Here is a 10,932-nt window from a genome sequence, read left to right on the forward strand (position 1 = left end):
TCAGTATAGAGTCGCCAGACATCGTTAATGTCTTGTGCTGGAGAGGGTTAAGCCTCTTCCTGGCACTCTTTTTCCCGCGAAGCGGGGACTTCTGCAATAAAGTCGGCCAAGACCTGGCCTTTTATGGCTGGTCTTGGCTTGTACTTTATCGCGTATTCTCCCAACTCAGTTGCCCATTTGGCTAGGTGCCCTGACAACTCGGGTTTGCCTAGAACGTTTGCAAGTTTGAAGTTGGTGAGAATGGTGATTGGGTGGCCTTGGAAATATCGTCTTAGCCTGCGTGAAGCCTGTACAAGCGCTAAGACTAATTTTTCCAGGGTGGAGTACCTGGTTTCCACGTCTGTTAAGACGCGGCTTACATAGTAGATGGGCATCTGGATGCCTTTTCGTTCTACTAGTAAGACTGCCCCGGTTGCTCTGTCTGTGGCGGAGAGGTAGAGAATTAATTCCTCCCCCACTTCTGGTGCTGTGAGCGGTGGGAGTTCGATCAAGCGTGACCGAATCTCTTGAAAAGCTGTTTTCGCTTCTGGTGTCCAGCGGAAGTGCGTTTTCTTCAAGCAATTTCTCAATGTTGACACGAATGGGAACGACCTATCCGCATGGTTTGCCAAAAAGCGGTTAAGTGCGACTAGTCGTCCATTCAGTGTCTGAGCCTGTTTGATGGTAGCAGGTGATTCCATTTTGATAATGGTTTCGACCTTTTCAGGGTTCGCTCTGAACATATTTGGTAACGATGACTCCTAAGAACTTCCCTTCTTCCATCCCAAAGGAACACTTGCTCGGGTTGAGCTTCATGTTTATCTTTCTGAGCGTGTTGAAAGTTTCTTCGATGTCTTTCAACATCGCCTCTGGCTCGAGGCTTTTGATGACCAAGTCATCCATGTAAACTTCCAAGTTCCTCCCGATTTGGGCATGAAACTCTTTGTCCATCAGGCTTTTTTATGTGGATCCGGCATTCTTTAATCCGAATGGCATCATTTGGTAACAAAATGTGCCATCAGGCGTCCGAAATGCGGTTCTATCCTGATCGTCAACAGCCATGTAGATTTGATGGTACTCTTTATACGCATCAAGGAAACATTTAAGGAAAAACGGTGCTAATGAATCTACCTTAAGGTCAATTTCGGGTAACGGGTAACAATCCTTGGGGCATGCTTTGTTTAGGTCTTTAAAATCTATGCACATGCGCCACTGTTTGTTGGATTTTGGTACCATGACGGGATTTGCAACCCATGTTTGATATTTACTAACGCGTACGATGCCTGCGTCAAGGAGTTCCTTGACTTGGGTTCTACACGCGTTAGCCTGCTCAGAACCCATTACGCGACGCTTTTGTATGACCGGTGTAAACGCCGGGTCACACTTGAGCTTATGCTCAGCCTTACTTCGAGGTACACCAGTCATGTCAGCTGGTGTCCACGCGAAGATGTCGGCATTTTTTTGCAACAAGCGTTTGAGTAAGGTGCGTGTGGGATTAGTGATTGTTGGGCCAATGGCAACAGCCTAGTCAGGGTATTTGCCATTGAAGGCCCATTCTTCTGGCTCAGAGATGGTTGGTTTAGCCATTTTTGGTTTGGGTTTAGATGAGACGGATGCGATGCATACATGGGGAATGCCCGTGATCATCGCGACGCCCTCAGCTGTTGGCCATCTCATCATACCATGGACCGAAGACACCACGGCATTAAATCTTGCCATCCCGTGTCTCCCGAAGAGAATGTCGTATGTGTGGTGTGGCTTCCTCATTACAACGAAGTCCACGTCTTCTGTGCGGGAGTACTTCCCGTCCGTGAGAGTGACGGGGAACGATAAGATTCCCAAGGTGGTGTTTGTGCTGCCGTCGAACCCTTCCATCGAGGCGTAAACTGTTTCTAGGCGTTCCTTGTCTTCGTTGTCTAGCTTGTCGAAGAACTGCCTATACATGACCGTTGAGGAAGCGCCATTATCAGCAAGGGTGCGGGAGGTGATGTAGTGCCCTAGCTGGATTTTGATGACTATGGGGCTTTCTTTGTTGGGCCCCCCTGGCACACGCGGGAAGCGCACTTCTGCTTCCTTTCACGCACTTGGCTCTGTTGTTCGTCGTTTTCTTCCGCTGATGTTACCGTGAACCATGTGAATGCTGATGTCGACGGGCTTCCTTCTATTGCCCTTGTACCGATTGTCTTTCCTCCCTCCGTTCTTGATTGACGCCACGAGGTGTGTGAGTTTCCCATCCTTGACGAATGTTTCGACGACATCCTTCAAGGATGTGCATTCCTCAGTGGTGTGGCCTTTTGTCTCGTGGAAGTCACAGGATTTGCTCTGATCAGCGTTTTGACGCTGTCGGATTATTGGAGCCTTTGGCCATGGGAGCCTCTCGGTGGCAAATATCTCGGTGACGCTTTTGGTGAGTGGCGTCCATCTGGGATTCCGGTTCGACGAGTGCATGTTGTCCCTTCCTCCTAAGAGAGGGTGAGAGCTGGATGAGGTGTCAAAGTTTATCCTTGACTGCCAAATACCAAGCTTCCTCTTTTTATTTTATCGGGCGGTACGGACGTTATTTTCTCTTGTTCTCTGCGTGTAGAGGTTTGTGCTTTGGGGAAGATTTCTACCCAGTTGCTTCTCCGTTTCGGCAAAGCGTTTAGCTGCCGTCATGATGGCATCCCACGTGGATGGCATGCCATCTTTACCTGTCAACGTGCGGATGAGCTCTGGGTACTCAGCTCCCTGGATGAAAGCGGCGCGAACAAGATCTTCGCTTATAGTGCCCAGACTTAGCTTCTTTGAGTTGAAGCGAGTGATGAAGTCTAGCAAAGATTCGTCTTCCTCTCGGATGCAGTTGAGGATCGTCCATTGCTCTTTAGTATATTTTCTTTGTTGACTGAAGTGCTGGCTGAACTTGTGCTGGAAGTCTGCCCAATCATAGATGTGGTGGACCGGTAGACGATCAAACCACGCTCTGGCTGCCCCGACGAGGGTCATCTGGAACATGTAACACCATGTGGGTTCCGTCCAATTACTGACGGTTGCCCCCGCTATAAATCTGTTCAAGTGATCGTCCGGGTCAGATATGCCATCGTAAGTTCCTATGTTGGACATCTATTTGGCACTCTTTGGAGCGATTGCTTCCGCAATGTCCCTTGCAAATTTGGACGTTCCCGCATTCGCAACAGTTGGTCTGAAAGTTTTGGAGAAGTCACGTGGGTTTCCTCCCGTGTTCTTTGGTTTGAAGGTTCCCTCGAAATTTCTTCTCGAGTGGAAGTCTGCTTCTTTACGCTTCCCTTTCGCCTTATGACGAGGGTTTACGTCACTGTCGGATTCTTCCCAATCTTCATCATCCAAATGCTCGCAATCATTGCTCATGTTGAGCTGTTGTCGAGGGCTTCCGAATTCGTCATTGGCCTGTTGGAGTGAACGTAAACGTTCGTCCAACTCGGCTTGGAATTCTTTCTGACGTGCTTCCGCCCAAGCTTTAACTTGTTCTGGTGTTTGTCGCGGAAGTCTCGTCTGTTGTTTCCCCAACTGGGTATCAATGAATCCCAGGAGAGGATTGTTTACTGCACTTGCCCCGGCTTGGGTAACCGGGGTAGTGTTCGTAACAATCGTGTATTCACCGGTGTTCCCCCCAGTAGCTGGGGTTGTTGTTACCGGAGTTTCTTGGTCACTCGGTGGCTTTGGCATCGGAGTAACCTTAACCATCTTTCCAGAAGTTTGAAAAAATTGAGAAAAAGAATTAGTTCTAGCTTAATGCACGGATGGCGCCAATGAAGAAACACTAAATGACCCCGGCAGATTAAGGATAATCTTAGGGTAAATAGATGTTTCCCACGAGGGTTAGGTCCGGCAAAGATGGTTATTCTTCTCAATCTGCAAAACAGACACCGTAAGCTCGTCACTGAGAAGGGGGGGGGGGGGGTTTCCTCCTTGTGACCACCCTCCGGCGTGAGAATCAGGCTAGATTGCTCTGAATATAAGTGTATATAGAGAGAAATAGCTAGAGAGAAGATGATGATACCGTTCCAAGGTGTTGGAGTATTTATAGCCGAAGGTAGGTTTCCAAGCAGGTACGGCTAGTTGTATAATATTCCTTTTCCACTAACTACGGGCTACGTTCGTGCCACGATGGGAGTTAGTGGGTAGGCAACGGCTGATAGTGACATTTTGTACTGGAGCGTGCTCCTCCTCGTACTATTGTCAGTGAGCTGTCACCCTGTGATTGGTTCATGGGCTGCTTTTGTCAGATCTTGTCTATTTGTCCATACCTTGGTAGGTATAGTACAAAAGATCTTCTGGAAGCGTACGGACTGGCTCTTTTGGGCGGGAATATTCCCGCCCTGCTCATTCCTTCTTCAGGTGACATTGCTGAAGTATAAGAGTTAGTGCCTTATGCGTGTAGCCTTACTGTTAGTGCGGGTAGCCTTCCTTCTTGGCTTGTACCCACAGCTGCGGGGACAGGCAGAGTACTGTACCAAGGGAGGCTTTCCTACGGGAACAGCTGGCTTACTGCGTGTAAGGTCTTCATCTCTCTGAGCATGGTGGGTCCTGCGGATCCAGTTGGTCTTTGCGCAGACGTACCTCTTCAAGTTGAGTCTTGCGAGTCCAACTGGGCTTTACGGGGACCTACCTCTTCATGTATGCTTTAGTAACCAACAAGCTTTTGACAATAATAAATTCCTAATATAGAAAGAAAGGTTTGATAAAAGGTCTAGGATCTACTTTTAGAAGTACTTATTGAGCACTTCTCAATTTGGTAAAACTTTATGCTGGTGAATCATCTTAATTAGTCATTATTAGCTCTTCACACATTTACGCCCCTTTCTAATCTTTCTTTGTGCATACAAAAGGATATTAAGCATCAAATACATGCAATTCATACAAGTGTAAAACACTAGTAAACAAAGGAATTTTCGTGACGACAAAATACTTTGTTGTCATGGTAGTCGTTGGGTAAAATTCCACACAAAATCTAGTCATGGCATGGGTAAAATCTTCACCAGACTATGAACGGCGGATGGATATTTCTGAAGGTCTTCAAACACCACTTTATTAACTAACTATCGACATATTACTAATCATATGCATACAGAGTATCGACGTGTATTACCAATGTAACATCTAAGGATATTACTGACTAATCGATGACCACATCACAGAGTGATGGAATGTTCCCTGACATATCATTTATAACATATATATATATATATATATATATATATATATATATATATATATATATATATATATATATAACCAATGGTTGTTTATCAACATATCATTGATCAGCTGTTACTAACGTAAAGTTATAAGTAATCCGACAATAATATATAATATAGTAGCTTTTAGCAAAACGAATGAACTTAAAATATTTAAAATTTTCTGTAAAGTAAAAATATTAAAAACACTTGTAATAATTTCTTTAAATAAAACTTTGTAATAATATATAAAATGTGTTCATTCAAAAGAATTAGTCTAGCTAAAGTGGGAAGGGTATGGGTGGGGGTACGTGGTGCTGAGCTCGGTGTACACGCATATGTCTTGTAGAGTAATTAGGCATACCTCTTATACGTTTTACTAAAACGGACGAGGATTCACTCATATATAGAAATTTCGGTAGCATAATGACTGTAAATAGAATGTTTTAAACAATTTGCCTAATTATACAAAAGAACAATGCTTTGAGTTACAAAGTATTTATCTACTAGTTGTTAGAACTCATGCCAAAATAGGTTTATCTTTGCTTTTTAGTCATTATCTATGTATTCATGAATTTCTTATTCCGCATTCACTGTCATGATAAGTCTTGACTTCGATGACCTCTCTTGTGAAAAGATGAACGAGTTCAATATCCCAATTCATTGATGTGCCCTTCCTCTATTTTAAAAATTTGTTCTTCATCCGCATAATCATCTACGAATTCATTAACACATTCTTGTCCCACATATTTCCATTGGCGTTTTCCTGAGAACTGCCCACTAATCATTTAATTTTTTTTCAACGAATGATATATTCATGTATAATGCACTTGCTCTACTCGTGATTCTAGGATGTATATTAGTCATTAGGTCTTAGCCTAGCTAGACTTATATTTAGTATCGACCAAGCTATTTTTCGGGTCTACTCTAACCCCTCACCTCCTCTGTCAAGCCCTGTACACCAGAAGAACACAAAACCTTTAAAATCACATCAAGAAATCTATAGTAGTCAGACTCAATGTAACAGGGTGATTATTTTTTGTAATGCATTAGTGTGGTTTTTACATATAACTTTTTTTTTTTAAATTTCGTAGGTTTTGAGAGCAAACGAGATAGAATTATGAATTATGCTAAAAGCAAACAAATGATATAAAACTTCATACTAAAGATCAGTCGTAAAAACGAATCTCTGCAGGTATCAAGGTCGTTAGAAAAAGATGATAACAGAAACCACAACAACAATAGTGTTGTTACTGTTCCTAGAAACAATGTCAAGGGGCCATGGGCTGTCAGTGATGGTGCTGACTGGTGGTTGATTTCTGGTTGCTTTGGAACTGATCGGATCAGACATCACACGCATACACAACTCAAAATACTAACAGTATAGAAAGTAAATAACATGAGAGATAATGTGGTTCGGTGTAATCTGATCGACCTAACTCGGACTACAACTAGATAGATTGTAATTCTGAGGTGATAATAATTAAAGAGTACATTTGCCTATATATACATAGGGTTAACAGTTTTCTAAACAAGAAATTCGTAAAAAAAGATTGCTGCCTAAACTGAACCGAGACAACAAAGGGGCAAGAGCCGGCTGATCGACCTTCAACGCCTCTGCATAGGGCTGGCTGCCCTAGTCTCAAGCCTACACACACCCAAAAATCTACCACTAGGAGGCTTGACCACTTTATTTGCACTCCGCATGCACTTCTTCACTAGTTGCATCAATATTCCTGAAGGCCAGTTAAAACTACACCGACCCTCAACTCATATGCCATCACGACCCTATTTACCGGTGTCTGGTCCAACTTTAACAAATATGTCACTCTGGTGATTTGTGAAAAATATATTGGAATCCTTTGGTCTCCATCATAAGCAAGTGATCAACTAGGGAGACTTTCTATGCAGTGTACTGGTTCTTTTGACCCACTATAGACCTGGAGTTGTAACAGGAATCGTCTTATATCATTGTGCACCAGCAAACAAAACATCATATCCCTATTCGTCTAATTGCCCAACTAAGATTAGCATTCTCTTCAGGCTTGAACTGAATCTGACATCCTTCAGAGTGCAGGTGGTTCCAAAGGAAGTTTTAAGATCAACACATCAACACTTATTGATTCTTTTCTAACTAATTACATTAATAACTATAGGTTGTTTATGTTTATGTTTTGCAAAAAGATTGTTCTTTTAATTCACACCCATGTAGGGTGGCCTCAAGATTCATGTTTACTCATTGTTTCCGGGACACATGTAGTATGCAATCGGAAAGAAAATATTGTTCTTTTCAATTCACGCCCACAGTCCACACCTATACGCACGATATGAATATGTCTAACTCTGTTTTTCTCGGTTACAAGCTTCGTTATCTTACATGCAATGGAAGAAAAAGACGAAAACGAAGGTATCAAAACATGTTCAATTCACAAGAGAGCGTCTTTGAATCAGGCGTGTGTTCTTATGTTGTCTGGTAAATTATTATGCTAGGTACTACAAATTTGAATGTGATACATTAATGTCATCTTGAATATAAGTTCTCCCGTTATAATATTCAATCTTAATTTGAAATTCAAGTTATTTACTCTATCATATATATAATTCGTTAACAGAAATATATTATATTTAATCAAGCCAACATAATATCACCAGAATAATATTGCATTCGCTTATTAGAGTTGCAAACCTAATAACAATACTTCAAATGTGAATCAGATACATACACAAAATCAAAGTTTTATTGCTTTATTTTACATTATCCCTCCCTTTCTTCTTTATTATTGAAGTTTGCTTATATGCATTATGCATAATATAACTGAGACATTAATTCATACGATGAATATGTTTGAGATACCTCAAATACAATACATATCAATACATATGTGTAATCATCTTCGACGGGCGGCATTTTCTCTTTGAGCATTGAAATATACCGCAGCAACGGGTAACCCTAACCCATGTTCTTGACTGAAGCTACGAGTGTTGAACCGGTCTCTGGAAGTCGGTGGACTCACCGATTTTCTTGTTTTCTGCTTGAACAGTAAGAACACATATCGATGAATCCCAATTACCGGCTTTGGTGCCTCATAGCTTACAATCTCCCTCCCTGCATTATGTGCAATTCAGTTGATGCATGGAATGCATAAAACGAAAATTAACGTGGTCCATGCATATGATTAAGTGTACGTACCAAAAGATGCGTCGGTTGTACCCGGAATGTCTGTAACGATCCTGTAACATTAAACGGGGTCCAAAATTTGTTTGTATTAAATTATAGCTATATGGTACTTTGAATAAATATAATAACCATATAAGAAAACTGCATGTAAACCATAGTCTAATAATCTCACCAGTGGAGATGTTCTCTTAAGTAAGGATCACTTGGGCCAGGGACATCTGGATCAGTCATGATCTTCAAGTCGAAATTATTAAGACGAAGTTAACACACATAGATTTAAATATATAAACATGTATGAATACTAGAGATCAAGAGGATTACAAGGGTATATGCAGATCTCATGTCTTCACCGCCAATATCAACACGAGGTTTCGTGGTAATGAGATTCGGCATGAGCTCATGTCCATTACAGACAGTTTTATTGAGATTGTAGGTTACATTCAACTTAACACTAGGTGTAAATTTGTCCACCACCTCTCCTATCACTCTCCCTACTGCAAGTGGTTCTGCCATTCTGGACATGATGATGACACCGATTGATGGAGTTCTTAAGACACTAGCTATGTGGAAATGTATGAGTTGTGTTTGATGCCTATGAGTCTTTTTATAAAGAAGTATGTATTAGACAAAGACAGAAATATGGTGGTCTTAAAAAGACCGAAGAGATTCCGCAGCATAAAGTTTTACCAAATTTGGAAAGTTCTCTCCAAGTGCTTGTAAAAGAGATCCTATTCAAAGTTCTTTGATCATACCCTTCATTCTATTTTAGGAAAGTATACATGCCTAAATCTTATTGGTTACTCAAGTATCGATTGTAAATGACGAATAAAGATTGCTTTTTTCTTCCCTAGTTTCCACTTCTTTGCTTAGATTAATCTATAATGTTGCCGAATTTCGCTTATGCGCTGCATTTAAGGAAATTTATCAATCATTTTGGGTATGCTAGAAAGTGTTTTCTAGATACAGAATGTTCCCAATATTTCCCATCCATCATTAGTGCCAATTTCTGTTTATCTGGAGGCTGCTTTAAACCCAAATACAAAATTTATAGCAAGTCAAAAAGAGGGCATAACTCTTTTAGTGTGGTGAACTGTTTGTTAATTAACAAAGTATTCGACATGTGACACGTACACGCATATTATAGAACAAATTAGGTACAAATACAATGTACCCGGAACAAAATTAACCCTTTTATCATAGGTGCTCCTGTCATTAAGGGACCTATGAACACTTGGGAATGCAATCAAGGCTTAAAGCTTATAGGATGATTGTCTCTTTCCTCTTATGCGGGTGCTGATCCAATGCTAAGTATTTAAAAGGTCCAAAAATAACCTAAAATTGATAATAAACCATAATAAATTCAAACTTTAAGCCAACATACTTTTTTTTTCCGAAACAACTTGTCAAATACTCTTTAATATGATAATTTAGTTCTCCTTCAATATGTTGTTTCGACCCATTAGTATCTTCACTCGTACAATTCGTCCCGAAGACTTGATCATCTCAATCATTTCGATTTACTCGACCCAACCGAGGCTTGATCCAATTTAACATCCCCTTGGTGTGAGATAACTGAAAATATTTACTTTAACATCAGTAGCAAATGGTAAGTGATTTAATGAAGCTTAATACCAAAATAAGTATCTCAAAAAAAATAAATTATGGATAAATTTCCCAAAATATAGCTTTCTGTCTCAATTTGTATGTAAAGATTGTTCATTTACCACATGAGGTTTTCAATTAATTAAGGACGACAAATACTAAGAAGTAAGAACCATTCTGATTTCTCCGTCACATCTTGATCTATTTTGATCTTTCTTCTCTTCTTTCTTTCATTCCCGTCGACACTAATGCACATAAATACACCATTTTAGTTTGACTAAAGTGCAAGGTTTGAGTGTTTGACTCCTCCTAAGTTAATCTTGTGTAAATTTCAACATAGCCCCTATACTACCAGTATTTGCTAAAAAACTTATAAACTCAAGTTTATTTATTTGTACATGACACACCACATTTTTCACCGTTATATTTAATGATTTTATCTTTATATCCTAAATTTAAATAATTTGGGATGCTACATTATGTGTTGGAATGTGATTGATATGAAAGAGCATAAAGTGTACGTATACATGGGGCATGCCACATTTGAAGGCCTTTGGATACCCATGCTTCACTCCATAACTTCAAATCTTCTTCATTTCTACTTTTACGTATTCAACATTTGTTTAACAAATAATTGGCAAGAAATGATCCGAGGATGGGTGATTCTTGGCTTGACTTTGTAGATATCGTGGGTTCTAAGTTTATCAAGACATTTAAGTATAACAATGCTACCTAAAGGAACAAATAAGTTTGATCAAGAAAGAAGTTAAAGAAGTTATCTGGAACATGTCTCGAAACTTTCAGGCCAATTTTGTCAGGTTATGAAAGATAAAGGACTAAAAATGAAAAATCTGATTTTCAGACTATTTGCACTACGTGTCAGGCCAAGAATAAACCCATCGCGATACGCGATGGCCACTCACACTAACCAAGAAAAGGTCGGTGTCGCGCTACGCAATACCATACTCCTTGGATCTTCGC

The 10,932-nt window shown here is 40.6% G+C and overlaps 1 protein-coding gene across 1 annotated transcript; it reads right to left on the bottom strand.

Moving 5' to 3' along the window:
- Positions 1 to 8,021: 8,021 nt before the first annotated feature.
- Positions 8,022 to 8,874, bottom strand: LOC143586823 (CEN-like protein 1). The gene is made up of 4 exons (XM_077068288.1): positions 8,671 to 8,874; positions 8,522 to 8,583; positions 8,362 to 8,402; positions 8,022 to 8,277 (listed from the first exon to the last, which is right to left on the bottom strand). The coding sequence occupies exons 1-4, from the start codon at positions 8,869 to 8,871 to the stop codon at positions 8,060 to 8,062; spliced, it is 522 nt and encodes a 173-aa protein (XP_076924403.1). The 5' UTR covers positions 8,872 to 8,874; the 3' UTR covers positions 8,022 to 8,059.
- Between the last annotated feature and the right edge of the window lie 2,058 nt (positions 8,875 to 10,932).

The sequence above is a fragment of the Bidens hawaiensis genome, unplaced genomic scaffold, assembly GCF_021521415.1.
Source record: "Bidens hawaiensis isolate Kalapana, Puna unplaced genomic scaffold, B.hawaiensis_p1.1 tig00034995_1, whole genome shotgun sequence".
NCBI lineage: Eukaryota > Viridiplantae > Streptophyta > Magnoliopsida > Asterales > Asteraceae > Bidens > Bidens hawaiensis.

Bases quoted from the DNA above. Each gene is read 5' to 3' on its own strand.
- LOC143586823 (XM_077068288.1), bottom strand. From the start codon at position 8,871: ATGTCCAGAATGGCAGAACCACTTGCAGTAGGGAGAGTGATAGGAGAG. The intron at 8,584-8,670 runs GTAATCCTCTTG...TTCGACTTGAAG, and splicing joins TGAGATCTGCATATACCCTT to ATCATGACTGATCCAGATGT. The intron at 8,278-8,361 runs GTACGTACACTT...CACATAATGCAG, and splicing joins TACAACCGACGCATCTTTTG to GGAGGGAGATTGTAAGCTAT.